This window comes from Paralichthys olivaceus, chromosome 16, assembly GCF_024713975.1.
Source record: "Paralichthys olivaceus isolate ysfri-2021 chromosome 16, ASM2471397v2, whole genome shotgun sequence".
In the NCBI taxonomy this organism is placed as follows: domain Eukaryota; kingdom Metazoa; phylum Chordata; class Actinopteri; order Pleuronectiformes; family Paralichthyidae; genus Paralichthys; species Paralichthys olivaceus.
The window spans coordinates 15,875,305-15,891,254 of record NC_091108.1 but is presented as its reverse complement, the minus strand read 5'-3'; the positions used below and the strand labels follow the sequence as shown (position 1 = coordinate 15,891,254).

The following is a 15,950-nucleotide window of genomic DNA, read 5'->3' as shown; positions in this document are numbered from 1 at the left end:
TTTGTTCAAATACTTAAAAGTGGATTTATTATACACATCAAATTTATTATAGTAAAAGTCCTCAAGAATACTTCAAGAATACAGTATACGTACTTCACTGCAATACTGTGTGTTGTGATTATATATATATATATATATCCTGGTTAAGGATGAGCTCAATAATGAAATTTTAACTTCAGACATCTTAACAACAACAGCAACATTAAAAATAAATGAACTCATGGTCCACTTACTTGTTTCTCCAGGAGTTTTCAGCCACTTTCCATGGTCTTTATAAATTGATGGAATAATGACAGATGTATTAGTAAAAAACATGGAGTCACTGAGCATGTGTTGATCACTACAGGAAAACAGTGATATAAAACATATCAGAGTAAGTTAAGCAAACTTGAGAAATGGTTTTTTTTCAAACTTGAGCTCATTATTAGGGCTGAAAATAATAACAATGGATAAAATAGTTACATAAATACATAGCTATTTTGATAATCCAATATACTAATATTCAATAAGAGAACCCCTTTAAAGGTCCAGTGTGTAAGATTTAGGTGAAAGGGAACTATTGGCAGAAATTTAATATGGAATAATCCTCATGATGTTTTCACTAGTTCTTTTCATCTAAATTGTTTAAATTGTCATTTTTCTTTACCCCAGAAAAGGTCCTTTATATTTTAATACTTTATATTTACATTCAGGGGACCCTCTCTACGGAGGCCGCCATGTTTTTTACATTAGTCCAGACTGGACAAACTAAACACCTTTTGAGTTTTTATGACGATTAAAGGCTTCCACAGGTTTTTTTTCATGTTTGGAAGGAGAGGGTGAGGTGAGGGTTATTCAGCTGCAACATACAATTTCAACACTAGATATCACTAAATTCTACACACTGTACATTTAAGTCACTTTATTTGTATTTATATACATTTAGATGGCTGTAATATCAAAGACACCTTGACAGCCTTTGATATGTCATAAAGGAAAACAGGGAACGAAGAAGAGGAAGAAGACACAGCAGATGGACATATAATTGGATCAGAGACTTTATATTTGATATATTTATTCAGGTAAGAATAGGGACAACTTTATCAGGAAGGTAAATGGTAGAAAATGGTACTCCTCAGGGCAGTGTCATTAGTCCAATATTGTTTTCAATTATGATATATGATGTGTTCTCTCAAGTTTTGGGTGATATTTACTGATGATGGAGCCCTGTGGAAAAGTAGAAGGAATATTGTTTTAGGGGCACTGTTGAGCCATTTTGCCTTGCCATTTCCAACCACTCCATAATAAGCAAATTTTCACCCTAACCCCGATCACATCCTGTGTACTACTGCATGTTTTAATATTAACTGATGTATCGACCTTGTATTTAAGCCTGGTTATTATCCTGTGAAAAACAGCGTCATGTCTGAGCAGCTGAAAGACAAACCTCAGAAACGAGAGAAGAGGACGCTGAAGGCTCCCTCAGAGGCAAGTCATGGAGTCAAATGCAAGGAAACCACTGGCAGGACTAAGGAGTGAGTAAACTGTGAAATCACACTGGAAAGTACTATTTTATATCTTCCATCTTCAGTAAACAGACTTAGTCTGTGACTGATATCCAGCATGTAACTTTTAAACAATCTTTTTTTGATTATCACATCGCTCTAAGTCACTCAATCAGATGATGTAAACACCACAGTCATTCTTCTGTCATGTTCTTCATTGTGATCCTGTCTTTCAGCTCCGTGAGTATTGAGTCATCCATCGATGAATTTGGACACCACGATGACGCTCGGAAGGTTGTGAAAATGGAGAACACCTACCAGACGGGTGAGATAACATTCACCTCAACACTGCACCTCACCACCACCATCGCTAACTAAAGACAAAACATAGTCATACAATAGCAACTGTTCCTTGGAGATTTGCTCTATCAAAGCTTTTTCATTCATGCCCTTTTCTTTCATCATATTTTCACTAACCTAACAGCAGAAGTAAAACTTGGGTAATTTGTTTTCTGCACCACAGGACCTTCTAAACGCTTCCCTGTCCCTGCTGTCACAGACATACTGAAGGACGTACTCACCACTCACCTCCAAGAAGAGAGATATGAAGTGGAGTGGTCCCAAAAAATGACCAAAACAATATCTGAGGTAAATAAAAATGAAAAGCTCATTCATGCGGCTCCTTTTGGAGACCTGTGAATCTTTCTGCTTTATCAAGGCTCATTCTTCTCTTTGGCTCTCTCAGGTGATACGAGCCCGTGTGAAGGATCTCATGATTCCCAGATATAAGGTGGTCGTCCTGGTCCACATCGGCCAGCTCACTGGGCAGGGCATGCAAATCAGCAGCCGCTGTCTGTGGGATACAGCCAACGACACCTTTGTCAGCTATTCTTTCAAGAACAGCTCTCTGTTTGGAATGGCAACTGTCTTTGCTGTTTACTTTGAATAAATCCCTGAATCTCCACTCACCCCTACCGTTCCTGGCAGAGGCCGTCCACACCGAGCCTGGTTCTGCTGGAGGTTTCATCCAAATGGAAGTTTTTCCTCCACGCTGTTGCTCATTCTTGCTCGGTGTGGAACAAGGTGGATTTAGTCTTTCCCAAGATCTTGGACTTTTGTGCAGCACCCTGAGACAACTGTTTGTTGTTATACCGTGCTGTATAAATAAATTTGATTGATTGATTGACATTTTGCATGTCTGACTGCTCTTTATCTGTATTGTTTATTGATGTAACATTGCTGGAACATCTGTCGTTTTAAAGGAAGTTTGGCCCCCCTTTTGCCTGCAAATTGGTGGTTTTAAAACCAGAATTCTTGAGGCAAATGCTGTGTACTGACCGTCCAGCAAATTTTCCTCTCCCATCAGTCTTCACCACCTGGATCCTCCACAAGTTTACACCACTGCTCTCCGGAGTTTTCCACCACTTTCCTTGCTCTTCATAAATAGATGGAAACATGACAGATGTATTAGTAAAATAACATGTAATGGAGTTAATGAGCATGTGTCGATCACTACAGAAAAACAGTGATATAAAACATAGCAGGGTAAGTTGACTAAACTTAAGTAAAGTTTTTATTTCAAACTTGAGCTGATTATTAGAGCTGAAAATAAGAACAATGGATAAAATAGCTGATTGAAAAATATGCAGCTATTTAGATAATCGATTGATTATTTAATAAGACAAATAGCTGTCAGTAACTCTGGTATTAAAGGATGGGCAGTCTCTCTTAAAGAAAACATGGTGAAAGTGTTGACTCTAGCACACGTGTAGATTATACAATTGAATATTTGACATTATAATCCCCATTTCAACTTTGCAGCAGTTTACTTCTTAGTTCTCGCGAGACTTCAGCCGTCCTCCCACTGACTGGTGGTTCCTGGTCGTCATGGCAACACCAAGCTCTCCGGGGCTAGTCCGTCCACGCTAGCAGTTCGGTGTTCGGATCCAGAGGCTCTGACGTCGGTAAAAACATGTTACAGTTCCCTCTGGGTCATTTCTCTTTGACACATGTTGATGCAGCGCTACGTTCTGTAAATGTTTGCTTTCATACACGGTTGGAGTTAGCACGTAGAATTAGCAACTTACAAACAAACCAACGCCAAATATAAGCTAGCTAACTTATAAAAACATGCAAAGTTAATGCTCCATATTTTCCTTTTAATTGCACACGTTTATAACAACAACAATATGTATTTGATAAGAGACAACTTCTTATTTTCAAGTGCTGCATGTGGTGGAGTTAAGATGAGATAGGATAAAACTTTATTGATCCACATATCGGGGTGTTACAGCAGCAGGCGGGTCAGACTGAGGTTAGACAAGGGAATACTAATAGAATTTAAAATGCTGAGTATGTACACTATATACACCTTTCCCTGTAGTGGTTGACCTAGAAATGTTATAAAATAAAGTGTATATATATATAAGGACATATTGTGATGTGCAGATAGCATCTGTGTGCAGATCACATCCTGTGTACTACTGCATGTTTTAATATTAACTGATGTATCGACCTTGTATTTAAGCCTGGTTATTATCCTGTGAAGAGCAGCGTCATGTCTGAGCAGCTGAAAGACAAACCTCAGAGACGAGAGAAGAGGACGCTGAAGGTTCCCTCAGAGGCAAGTCATGGAGTCAGAGGCAAGGAAACCACTGGCAGGACTAAGGAGTGAGTAAACTGTGTAATCACACTGGAAAGTACTATTTTATATCTTCCATCTTCAGTAAACAGACTTAGTCTGTGACTGATATCCAGCATGTAACTTTTAAACAATCTTTTTTTGATTATCACATCGCTCTAAGTCACTCAATCAGATGATGTAAACACCACAGTCATTCTTCTGTCATGTTCTTCATTGTGATCCTGTCTTTCAGCTCCGTGAGTATTGTGTCATCCATCGATGAATTTGGACACCACGATGACGCTCGGATGGTTGTGAAAATGGAGAACACCTACCAGACGGGTGAGATAACATTCACCTCAACACTGCACCTCACCAACACCATCACTAACTAAAGACAAAACATAGACAGACAATAGCGACTTTTCCTTGGAGATTTGCGCTCCAAAATATTTTTGTATTGACATTTGGATGCAGTATTTAACCATTTCAGTCTATCGAAGCTTTTTCATTCATGCCCTTTTCTTTCTTCATATTTTCACTAACCTAACAGCAGAAGTAAAACTTGTTTGTCTTTGGGTCATTTGTTTTCTGCACCACAGGGCCTTCCAAACGCTTCCCTGTCCCTGCTGTCACAGACATACTGAAGGACGTACTCACCACTTACCTCCAAGAAGAGAGATATGAAGTGGAGTGGTCCCAAAAAATGACCAAAACAATATGTGAAGTAAATAAAAATGAAAAAGCTCATTCATGTGGCTCCTTTTGGAGACCTGTGAATCTTTCTGCTTTATCAAGGCTCATTCTTCTCTTTGGCTCTCTCAGGTGATACGAGCCCGTGTGAAGGATCTCATGATTCCCAGATATAAGGTGGTCGTCCTGGTCCACATCGGCCAGCTCACTGGGCAGGGCATGCAAATCAGCAGCCGCTGTCTGTGGGATACAGCCAGCGACACCTTCGCCAGCTACTCTTTTAAGAACAGCTCTCTGTTTGGAACGGCAACTGTCTATGCTGTTTACTTTGAATGAATCCCTGACATTTTGCATGTCTGACTGCTCTTTATCATTGCTGTTTATTTTGTCTTTGTGTGCACTGATGAAACAAGATTCTTTTCAAAACCAGATTTCAGTGTTTTTTATTTTTGTCCTCATGGAAAATGAAATCACATTATTCTGACAATGTTTTAAACTTAATTTCAAACTAATGAATGACTACGATGACAGCTGGATGATGCCCTCTTGTGGATGTTCCCCTCTAGCAGAGCATAGAGAGGTCACTCCGTCGACAGCCTAGTTGACAGCACACTGTTAAAAGTGCTTGGTCTTGGTCACGCTGATGACGTATCATTGCTGAAACATCTGTCGTCTTGAGGTAGTTTGGCCCCCTGTTGCCTGCGAATAGATATCAAAGTTTGTTGAGCAGAAGTCAAGGCTTTTATTTTGTAAGTTGGTTAAGTTGGTGGTTTTAACACCAAAGTGCTAGAGGCAAATGCTGTGTACTGACCATCCTGCAAAGTGTCCTCTCCTCCCATCAGTCTTCTCCACCTGGATCCTCCACAAGTGTACACCACTGCTCTCAGGAATGCCCGACCACACAGCCTCAGTGTGTTCGTATCATCCTGGGTCTGAGCCAGCGCTGCACACGACAAAGACAGCAGCATTGCCAGCAGGAGTAATGAACTCATGGTGCTAAAAGAAGATACTGCACCAAGATGCCAAACAAACACTAACACTCTCTGTCGATTCTCAGGAAACATCTACCTGCATCAGTCCTTTTATATCAAGTGTCTGTTGATGTCATGTACGCTGTCCCAGGTGGATCCTGAGGAAAATATGTTTATTATCTTTTGTGACCATCATGGGCTTTTAACAAACGGATGTCACTCAGGCTGTTCGGGATGTGTGTGGGAATCTGGGCCATTGTGGGACTCACTGATTAAATACAATTTTCATAAATGTTAAAGAAAGAAATGCACCTTTATGTCTGAACTGCAAGGTTTTTATTGCTGTGGATTTGGTAAAGTGTCCACTAATGGATAGCCGGAGATATTCCATGTGTGACAAACTGAGGTGATGGCTCTCTACATAGCAACATAGTGGAGTGTGTTAGTCACTATCAGGAACATAAATCAGTGATTCCGAGAAGAGACAGTTAAATTACCAGTACACTGGTCAAAATAAACTCTGTCATGGAAAAGAGTCGACCTCAGAATGGTCATTACTGGCCCATGTCTAAATAAATAAGGTGGGGGCTGGTAACAGAAAACAAAACAAATTTGATCATGGTTATATCCTTTCTACTGTATCTCTTAAAAGCATAGATTTATTATGAATGAGATTGTGCTCCATGGTTTCTGGTGGAGAAAACCCCAGTGTTAAACCCTTTATCCCTGTGATTGTACAACTTTACAGAAACCCACCACTGTACTCATAGGCCAGGTCATTCAATTCAAAAAACTTAATCACAACATACAACATCCAGCGGGTAATCAACAGTGGTAAATACATCTTATAACTGTGAAGGTAAAAAATAAACAATAGAGTGTTAAAATTAATAGATCAACCATGAACGAGTCTGATGGATGTAGGCACAAAGCTTGAAAAGGATTAAGTGATCTGTGTCTCCTGCCTGAGTATATGTGACTGTACTGGCTGAGGATAATGTGTGTGTGTGGTGTCTGAATCTTAATGGTTCCGGCTCCAGTCCAATTATTTTGCTGCTCATTCTAATGATTTTGTTCAGAGGGTTGTGATGGACCTGTTGAGGGCCGAGACGGATTCAATGAAACATTTGTAAAGTATAAGGTGAAGTTTTAGTACATGCAACAGAACTTTAGAAATCTGGTGTCGGATCTAGATATAAAGTGTAATGTCCTCTTGGAAACCACCTTTGTTGGGACATAACCTTTTTTTTGATTTGATTCTTTTCAAGGGTTGTTTTCTGTGATTCCCACGATCACAAAATAAACCTGAAAGGCAGCATATTTGCCTTTGTCCTTCTCTGACCTATGTTATAGTTTATATAAAGGGATTAGAGTGGAACATTTAATTTGATCACTAAATTACTTATTACTAATTAATGAAATTACATTTGGTAGCATATCAATACATTCAGTTCTCTTGATTAGGATATAATGAAAAATACTTAGTCTTACAGGTAATTTTTTATGATTATAATATATTATTACATATATATATTATATTATACATATCGTGTACTTTGTTTAAACCTGTATATTATACTACGTTTGTTAGATTTTTTTGGTTTTTATTATCATCATTATTATCATTATCACAGTAGTCATGACGTCAGAGCAGCTCCACGCGCTCTGGAGGCATCACGCTCTTGATACCGCAGGTGGGCGGGGCTCTACATCCGGGCACCGCTGCTGACCCCTGACGTGACCCTGCAGGATTGCAAACATGGCGGAGGTAAGAGAGTGAAATAAATATACGGGAAAAACATAATTTAGCGCTGCCGGTCAGTTTATTCGGTCCAGTGTGCGCGTCGTGTGCGAGTTGCCGCTTTAACTCAGTGGATTAGAGAACAAACGGGCGCGTCGCTGGATAATTGACATTTCCCGACACTTAGATGTTTAGTAAACTTCGGGTTAAGCTAACGTTAGCAGTGCTAGCTCTGACTGTAGGGTTAGCTGTGGCACTTCGCGGTTTTGTTGAAGAATACTTAACTACCCGTGTTTACGCGTTTTATCGGACGTGTGACGATGTTTTCACGGCTACGGATACATGTCGTGTTGCTTCGGGGTCTTCATTTTTCAAGCGGCTGACACCGAAGCTCAACTTGAACGCGTTAGCCCAATGTATAAAAGAGTGTTAGCTTGCAACTTGTAATGCAAGTTAGCCAGCTGAGCGCGTTTAGTTAGTGCGCACCTGGCCGTGGTGCTAAGCTAAGTGCGGTTGAATACAGGCGGTAAACGCCACAGTTCCTGTTGTAATCACGTCTCTGAGCTGCAGCCTCCACGATCCCGCAGGAAGTGGTGACACTCTTTGTTTCTCTTCTTGTAGAGCCGCTCTCAGGGCGCGCTTTCTCTAACTCCCTCCAATGCTCCCCGGCAAAGTAACTTCAGTGTGTTTTGATACAAGCAGCGATGGTGGACGGTTTCTGGTTGTAGAGCTAATGAGGTATTTGCCTCTGAATCTGTTCTGTAACTTCACTCATGCTCCTCTTCTCCGTTTTCCAGCCCTCCCTCGGGAACTCGAGCCCAGGTACATAAAGTTTCTCTTTCTCTTTGGGTGCACGGGTTTTCTACAGACTTGCATCTAATACATATTTAATTGAATGCTTGAAGTTAATGTTGTTGCCTTAATGTTAAGAATATTTTAATATCTTTGACCAGTTGTTTGTATTACATTTATTTGGAAGTGAGTTATGGTTACAAACAACAGTAAAACTCTTAATAATGAAACACTGAATGCCATAACTTAACATTTTTGTACAATCTGAGATTTTTCCTTAGTGTTTATACCATATATCAGTTGCTTTTATATCCTTATAATGTTCTAATAGTGTAATTCAGTGATTATGACTGCCATGTGTTGTGCTAAATTTGATACATTTTTGTTTTGATGAGCATTCTTTCATTATTTGTAATTAATTTTCTGGAGTTGTAATAACACACCTCACCATCTGACTAATATAACCCCCAAGAGTTTAAATTGAGTTATGATAAATGGTCCGATCTCATGATTTATATCAATATTGTAAATGTATAATTTGATATACTTATCACCCACCCTGAATATATCCATAATCCACTTGTACTTTATATTTAAACAAATGTACTTATTGGCCCTTTGTTGGATCTGTTCATAATTTCCTTAAGTAAAAGTTTAGTCATAGTTTTATTCATATATCAGTATTTCATTTTGTAAGTCTGAATTTACATTATCATTTTTATTTTTGTTGTTACTTCCCCAGGAGGTTCAGCAGGTTCCGATGACAACGATTTCGACCCATCAGCAGACATGCTTGTCCATGACTTTGATGATGAGCGCACCCTGGAGGAAGAGGAAATGTTGGAGGCATCAGATGAGACCAATGCAAACGAGATTGAAGATCTTGCACGGGTTAGTTTCAGGCTTTCCGCACATATTTGATTTCGTCAACCCTGTTAAAAAACGAGTGTCTTCCTTAGTGAGTGGAGTTCTGCAAGACATTTTGTTTTTCTTCTGTAACAGGAGGGAGAAATGCCCATTCATGAACTGCTGAGTCTGTATGGTTATGGGGGTGGATCAACAGCCGATGAGGATGAAGAGGAGGAAGAGGAACCTGAGGAAGAAGAGGATGACGAGGAGGAGGATGAGGAAGAAGACCTTGACAATGATGAAAGCAGCAGAAGCACTGGCGAGTTGAAAAGAAATGAGGTTTGTTGGTATATCTTGAGTTTCTTTACAGTTAAATGATCTCTAGAAACCTAATGTGTGTAATTTTAGCAACATCTTTAACATTTGTAACACTGTATGTTTTTAGGGTGAGGGTGTTAAGAACTCATCGGGACAGGGGAATGAGGCCCAGACAACCTCTGAGGTTCGCACACGCTCAGTCAGGTCCCTTGGCACAGCAGAACTTATTCGTCCCCAGAAATTAATGTATTTTGAAAGTAAGTGCCTTCTAATCGTCTTTACTTTTTATGTAGGAGTCATAAGATTTTTTTCTTTATAAGAAAACACCTCAGACTCTGACTCTCTTGTGAGATCTCATAAAATTTATGTCACTTTTGGTCTCAGGCAATAATGATGCAGAGGAGGAGTCAGATGAAGATGAGGACTATGTTCCATCAGAAGACTGGAAGAAGGTATGTTTGAAACTAATTCATTAGTGTTGATCTTTGTACATACGCAGTGCCAGTTTTAAAGTTGTCGCTCACTGTGATGTAATTGTGTCTTATAAGATATAAACGGAACTTCTCAAATTAAATAAACTTTTCAAAGGAAACAATCAGAAATATTTTCAAGTGTGTAGTGAAAATGTGTGTGCCCAGAAAATCAAGTTTTCAGAGCGTAGAGAAAAAAACTTTGGTTGAATTTGGGCCAGTATGTTTTGTAGGATGCAAACAAGTTTCATAATTTAAATAAATTATCAAGTAATTGTCAGTCCACATTTAGTTTAAACTGTGTGTTGTTTCAACAGGAGATTATGGTTGGTTCCATGTATCAGGCAGAAACCCCTGCTGGCTTGTGTAAATATAAAGACAACGAAAAAGGTGAGATGGCTACTTTGTTGTCTCGCTGTCAATGTCTCCACATTCAAGCAATTACACTATGTAGGTTACACAAGGGATACACAGAATAAATGTGGTATAACTTGGTGTAAAGTTGATACGATTGATGTAAGATTGACATCTCAATGCCTGCTGTCTGTGAATTTATCCTGTAGTTTATGAAAATGATGACCAGTTATTGTGGAACCCTGAGTGTCTTCCTGAAGGCAAAGTAGTGGAGTTCTTAACAGAGGCATCGAGGCGAACAGGAGATGAGAAGGGAGTCGATGCGATCCCAGAGGGATCTCATATCAAAGATAATGAACAGGTGAGATCAACACATCTGCAGCAGCTGTAACATGTATTAATGGATATGGCTGGTCATTGTTTAGAGTTTTCTTATTTTCAAGAAATCCCATGAAAAGCATATTACTTTGAGTCACAGAGCTACATTGTTGTCCCAAAAAACTATTAAACACTCACCAGTGAGGCGACTGTAGCACTGGGTGACTTGTGTCTTGGTTACAATGAACACTGACACGATTGTCCATTTTGAATTGATCCCACACACAGTCCTGCTGCAGTAAACACTCATTGCATTGCCATAAATATGTAATTGCAGCTGAAACCTTTTCCTCCATTTCAATAATGTCTGCATATAAGTTCAGTGTCCAGTAACTACAGGTTTGCATCTTGAGCAGAACACATCGGCGTCAGGCTAAAATCAAGACACTTGAAGGAGACATGAAGTATGAAAACATGCACTAATGCGTTGTTAGTGTCTTCACATCATTTTTTGACATCAAAAGAAATACAGAATAACTCCTATGCTTAAAAATATTCTCAAAGTATTATGTTTATAGTTTTTCATGTTGCTAATGTAAACATATTTGTTTCTGTTTCCCTGTAGGCGTTGTATGAACTGGTGAAATGTGACTTTGACACAGAAGAAGCTTTAAGAAGACTTAGGTTTAATGTAAAAGCAGCCAGAGGTAAGCAGACTCTCACTAATACCTGCTGCACACTGGAGGATTTTTACTTTTTAACTGATGTGGCAGACCATACACACACACAGATTTATTGATTTTTAATCCTTTAATTGTGAAAACCACACACTAGACGATCCAGATGAGTCACAGGACGACACGCATGGTGTTTCAACAAACAATTTCTGAGAAGTGATTTCAGAGACTTAGGAACTCAAAGAAACTCACCTGATAAAACTCGGCCTAAAAACAAACATGGGAGTTGATTGCCAGTGTCGTCAGCTGGTATGGCTTATTTTTGTAATGTTTTGTTCAAGACAACAGGACACATTAAACAAATACTCATGCCTAATTTTCACCTCAGTTTCCTCAGAGGTATCTTAACTGATCTAGTTCTCTGTTTGCAGATACTGTGATATTTATCTTTTGCAAGAGATTGTAATTATGATGCAACATAAACATTCATCTTCTTTGTAACAGAGGAGTTGTCTGTCTGGACTGAAGAGGAATGTAGAAACTTTGAACAAGGACTTAAAGTTTATGGGAAAGACTTTCATTTAATACAGGCCAATAAGGTAAGAGAAGTGTGAAAATCTGCCTGTTCAGATCATTGTGTCATGACCTCATATTGATATTCAAAATAATTTGTGGATGATAACATTGATTTTAAATGATTGTCGATGTGTTGCTGACATGTGTCTGTTGAATGCTCAGGGTTGAAATCTGCTCCATTTCAACCTTGCTGCATTTTGAGACAAATCAAATTTCTTTAGTGTTACTTTTGACCCAGAGAGTAATTTGATTTGTCTCTTCTTTGACGTTGTGCTGAATCTGTGTCTTCAGACGATGGTAATAATGGTCGTTTCATGTCTGCTGAATTAAATCTTTCAGGTGAGAACTAGGTCTGTAGGAGAATGTGTGGCCTTTTATTACATGTGGAAGAAGTCTGAGCGTTATGATTTCTTTGCACAGCAAACCAGACTTGGGAAAAGGAAATACAACCTTCACCCTGGTGTCACGTGAGTTTTATTTTCTTATATGAACAGTTGTGGAAGATATTGACAATTTACACATTGTGAATTATGAATTATTGTCTTTTTTTAAGCTAATTGTACCTACATGATTCTTGCTTTTCTGGATTTGTACCCTCATGGTTGAATGCATTTATTCTAAGTCCCTTTGGATAAAAACTTCAGCTAAATGATATGTAATATAAAATATGTAATCTAATTAATGGAAGAAATCATAATAATTTCAGGTTTTTATGTTTTTTGTTTTCCAAGAGAATATCATGGACTATGAAAACATACTTATATAAACAGAATTGCTTTTTGTTTTGTGTTAAAAATAAATTAACCAGACACAGAAGTCTTGTTGGGATTTTCAGATTTTAAATAAGTGAGGAATAGGTTCATCTAAAGGTAGTGGGTAGATTTATGTTCAGAGCAGACTTGTGAACTTTAACTTGACTTTATCGCTGGGGTTTATCCTAAATAGAATCTAAGATGACTAACTCTACTGAGCACAAGCACAAAGATATATGCCTTGATCTGTGCTGCTGCCCGTTTGTTACTTTCAGACCGCTGTCTCGGCCACTGTGATGTTAATTTAATTCATTTAAAAATTTATCAGTTCTTATTCTGTTAAAATGGTCCAGTAATATATAATATACAATGAGGACCCACCTGCAACCACTGTATCACCCTGTCAAGAGTTGAGATTATGTGTAACAGGCTGTGTCTTGCCGTCTATCCTCAGAGACTACATGGACAGATTATTGGATGAGACGGAGAGCGCAGCATCCAGCAGGGCGGCTTCGCCACCTCCCACCACCTCCAGCAGCAGCGCCAGCCACTCAGAGAAGGAGGACAGCAGCAGTCAGAATGGTGAGCTGATGACTAGTTCTATTGGGGCTTACACACAAATAGGTATTGAAGATGTTTTAATTTTCAAATCTATTGGCAAAGCAAGTTTATCTGTTGAGCACATTCCGCAACAAGGCAATTCAAACGTCGAGATGGGAAAATGACGAGGTGGTGAACTGAAGCCAGATTATTGATCGACTTCATTATTAACATTAAAACCAGCAGCGTTATTTGTGCTCGTGCGACATGACCGTTCCATAAGAACCTTAAATTGAAAGCCCATTGGTCAGCAGGACAATTTAATATTCATTAGTTGCTTTGCATTGACCATTTATGGTTTAATGAGGGCGTGTACAGGGCGGACTTTGAGGGAGATTCATGCATGATTCCAGGTGGACAGTGATTTAACAAGGGAAATTGCCTTCAGGTGTGCGTGCACAGTTTTATAAATTTGATCCTATGCACTGTTATAAATGAGGCCCGAGTTTATTTGGGTTTTATCAACACGTCTTCTAGCTAACCTTTGACAAATTCAATATCATAAAAACATTTCAGTAGTATCTCTTTCTGTAAACGGTGAACTTATTACTGTAGATATCCAGTTTTATCAACATTTGTAATCTTACTACAGATTTTGTTTGTGTATGATCTCTTTATTTCTTAGTTGTCTCAGATCACTCAGTACTCATCTTTCTTTGACAGGTATTGCAACTCATAATTCAAACCACCCAGTGGATGGCGCTCTGTTGCCTCCAGTAAATTCAGTCAAACCTGAGTCGACTCAGTCCAACGGTCCCTCCAATCCAACAGTGGAATCTTCTCCTGTCTCAGACAACAACTCCAACGGCTGCAGCCAACCCTCTGCACCGAACCACGACAGAAATGGTTCTCTAGAGCCGCCGCTTGACCACAGAGATGCAGCGGCAGTGGCACAGGACCGGCCGGGCAAGAGATGCAGGACGGAGGCAGAACCTTTGGGCCAAAGTGAGGTGGAACCATCCAGAACGCAGGAGAACTGAAGGTTTCAGAGCTTGGTTGCGTTCACTGACAGACGTTGACTTGGGGTAAAATTAAATGTCCCGACCTTTTTGGCCTGTGAGCTTGAAATCTCCTGAGAGCAAAGGACTCAATGATAATAAGGTCAAAGGTCACTGAAAATGACAGTGAAGAACACAGCCTACCAAACTGCAGCTGGTCCTCCGGAAGGGGCAGTGACGTCCCTGTCAGCCCCCCGAACCCATTCATGTACTGACCGCCTGCAAAGCTCATCCCAAAGTACCACCGCTCCATCATGTCTACGAAACATCTCTCACCGTCTTTATTCCCTTTTCGGAGACTGACAAATTTTGCCAAGAATTTCCTTCTTTTTTTTTTTTCTATTTGTACTCAAAGAAAATAAATCACCTGTGATATTTTTTTACACAAAGAGATATTTATATTTTTAACAAAAAAATCTTTAATGATTAATTACTGTTCAAGCCATTTGAACATTTGATGACACAGGGGACACACACTGACCGATTATGTGCTCAAGTTGTCTTAAAGAGGCAGAAAGAAGACCAGTAGGCTGGTGCTGCAACTGGCTCGCTTTAGTTGCACTTTGATTGTACGTTTCTCATTGTTGATTGACTGATCGATCAGGGTGGTGATGTAAAAACCCAGCAGAATGACTTTTTCACTCCTTCACACGCTGAACCGGCTCTTGCCTCTTTATCACGGCTGTTTGTTTCTGATAAATAAACCGACGGGTTTATCCCCCCCTTACAGGTTTGTTTGTGTAAAGCAGCTGACATCAGTGATGTCTTGTATTATAAACTCATCGTGTAGAAGATCGCTGTATTTTTGGATTTTCATAGTCAGTGCTTTGCTCAACGCTTTGTTTTTACTAGACAGAATGTTCATGGTTTTTAATGTAAAGTTTGTATAGATTTCTTACCTTGAGCAGTTGGTACATTTTTATAACTGTATGTTTATCTCTGTATTTTCTGGTCTTCCTCGTAGGCTTCGCTTTTTTGTTGAGAAACCGTTTTGCCTCTGTTGTCTGAGATGGATGTAATAAAGTAGCCATTCCTCTTTCCCTCTCTGTTAGGCAGCACTTCTCATTCCTGTGTGACCCTCCTCAGTCTCAGATGTTTGTTGCAGAGCTTCATATTTTCTGCATAAAAAATACTCTGCGTTGTGGACGAGTGTGCCGCTAGGGTTCGATTTTTAAAAAGCAAAGGCGACTGCTAAGTCTGAGCCTGTAATTCCTGTCCCTCCACAGTGAGTGTCTTCAGAGCAGTGGACCTCCAACAGACCAGGCTGATTTGTTTTGGTACAATAGCTGTTCAGCTTAATGCTTTGTTGTTTTAATTTGTACTCCAGCTTTGAACTTACATTCACAAATTAAGATAAGTTTGTCTCAAATAATGTTGATCCATGTAGTCTCTTTTTTCCTTTTTTGTTTACTGATGTTTTTTTCCTCTGTAAATGACAACATGAATAAAAATGAAGTGTATTCCAAGACTTGGCTATGAATGGAATAAACAGCTATATTTAATAAATGTATTAATGAAGTTGAGAAGTTGTATTGCGAGTTTTAATACTGAAAATGGAATGTGTAAAAAATCTGTATTCATACAGCACTATATTATAGTTTTGATGACCACTCAAAACTCTACAGTACAGTTTTTCCATTTACATTCATACAGTGTATTTATATGCAGCACTCACTTTCTCGATCACACAGCACAGCAGTTGGGAGACTGGAATCGAGTCACCAACCCTCTGGT

The 15,950-nt window shown here is 39.3% G+C and overlaps 3 protein-coding genes and 1 long non-coding RNA gene across 13 annotated transcripts; 3 read left to right on the top strand and 1 right to left on the bottom strand.

The window, feature by feature from the left end:
• Nucleotides 1-24: 24 nt before the first annotated feature.
• Nucleotides 25-896, bottom strand: LOC138405184 (uncharacterized). Its single transcript, XR_011238868.1, has 2 exons — nt 756-896; nt 25-340 (listed from the first exon to the last, which is right to left on the bottom strand). It is a non-coding gene; the product is annotated as an uncharacterized lncRNA (long non-coding RNA).
• Nucleotides 897-919: 23 nt separating this feature from the next.
• LOC109641324 (dynein light chain Tctex-type 5-B-like) lies at nt 920-2,670 on the top strand. Of its 3 annotated transcripts, none has more exons than XM_020105761.2 (5): nt 920-1,061; nt 1,398-1,514; nt 1,721-1,809; nt 2,008-2,132; nt 2,230-2,670. In XM_020105761.2, the coding sequence occupies exons 2-5, from the start codon at nt 1,402-1,404 to the stop codon at nt 2,431-2,433; spliced, it is 531 nt and encodes a 176-aa protein (XP_019961320.2). In that variant the 5' UTR covers nt 920-1,061; nt 1,398-1,401; the 3' UTR covers nt 2,434-2,670. The 3 variants fall into 3 exon arrangements, with proteins under 3 accessions (XP_019961320.2, XP_069367975.1, XP_069367974.1); XM_069511874.1 differs by having other exon boundaries at nt 989-1,090; XM_069511873.1 differs by lacking the exon at nt 920-1,061 and adding an exon at nt 1,089-1,107.
• A 620-nt stretch (nt 2,671-3,290) lies between these two features.
• On the top strand, nt 3,291-5,231 carry LOC109641298 (dynein light chain Tctex-type 5-B-like). Of its 5 annotated transcripts, none has more exons than XM_020105709.2 (5): nt 3,291-3,448; nt 4,033-4,154; nt 4,361-4,449; nt 4,710-4,834; nt 4,933-5,231. In XM_020105709.2, exons 2-5 carry the CDS (start codon nt 4,042-4,044, stop codon nt 5,134-5,136), a joined length of 531 nt encoding a protein of 176 aa, XP_019961268.2. In that variant the 5' UTR covers nt 3,291-3,448; nt 4,033-4,041; the 3' UTR covers nt 5,137-5,231. The 5 variants fall into 5 exon arrangements, with proteins under 5 accessions (XP_019961268.2, XP_019961287.2, XP_019961276.2 ...); XM_020105728.2 differs by having other exon boundaries at nt 3,308-3,448; nt 4,012-4,154; XM_020105717.2 differs by having other exon boundaries at nt 3,309-3,448; nt 4,038-4,154.
• Nucleotides 5,232-7,415: 2,184 nt separating this feature from the next.
• On the top strand, nt 7,416-15,739 carry mier1b (mesoderm induction early response 1b, transcriptional regulator). Of its 4 annotated transcripts, none has more exons than XM_020109657.2 (13): nt 7,416-7,539; nt 8,310-8,334; nt 9,047-9,195; nt 9,307-9,492; nt 9,599-9,728; nt 9,856-9,923; nt 10,259-10,331; nt 10,505-10,656; nt 11,239-11,320; nt 11,795-11,889; nt 12,287-12,333; nt 13,073-13,200; nt 13,882-15,739. In XM_020109657.2, exons 1-13 carry the CDS (start codon nt 7,531-7,533, stop codon nt 14,196-14,198), a joined length of 1,461 nt encoding a protein of 486 aa, XP_019965216.1. In that variant the 5' UTR covers nt 7,416-7,530; the 3' UTR covers nt 14,199-15,739. The 4 variants fall into 4 exon arrangements, with proteins under 4 accessions (XP_019965216.1, XP_019965211.1, XP_069367964.1 ...); XM_020109652.2 differs by having other exon boundaries at nt 12,206-12,333; XM_069511863.1 differs by lacking the exon at nt 7,416-7,539 and having other exon boundaries at nt 8,130-8,334.
• Nucleotides 15,740-15,950: the final 211 nt, after the last annotated feature.

Bases quoted from the DNA above. Each gene is read 5' to 3' on its own strand.
- LOC109641324 (XM_020105761.2), top strand. From the start codon at position 1,402: ATGTCTGAGCAGCTGAAAGACAAACCTCAGAAACGAGAGAAGAGGACG. The intron at 1,810-2,007 runs GTGAGATAACAT...TCTGCACCACAG, and splicing joins GGAGAACACCTACCAGACGG to GACCTTCTAAACGCTTCCCT. The intron at 2,133-2,229 runs GTAAATAAAAAT...TGGCTCTCTCAG, and splicing joins TGACCAAAACAATATCTGAG to GTGATACGAGCCCGTGTGAA.
- LOC109641298 (XM_020105709.2), top strand. From the start codon at position 4,042: ATGTCTGAGCAGCTGAAAGACAAACCTCAGAGACGAGAGAAGAGGACG. The intron at 4,155-4,360 runs GTGAGTAAACTG...CCTGTCTTTCAG, and splicing joins ACCACTGGCAGGACTAAGGA to CTCCGTGAGTATTGTGTCAT. The intron at 4,835-4,932 runs GTAAATAAAAAT...TGGCTCTCTCAG, and splicing joins TGACCAAAACAATATGTGAA to GTGATACGAGCCCGTGTGAA.
- mier1b (XM_069511862.1), top strand. From the start codon at position 8,286: ATGCTCCTCTTCTCCGTTTTCCAGCCCTCCCTCGGGAACTCGAGCCCA. The intron at 9,196-9,306 runs GTTAGTTTCAGG...CTTCTGTAACAG, and splicing joins AGATTGAAGATCTTGCACGG to GAGGGAGAAATGCCCATTCA. The intron at 10,657-11,238 runs GTGAGATCAACA...GTTTCCCTGTAG, and splicing joins ATATCAAAGATAATGAACAG to GCGTTGTATGAACTGGTGAA.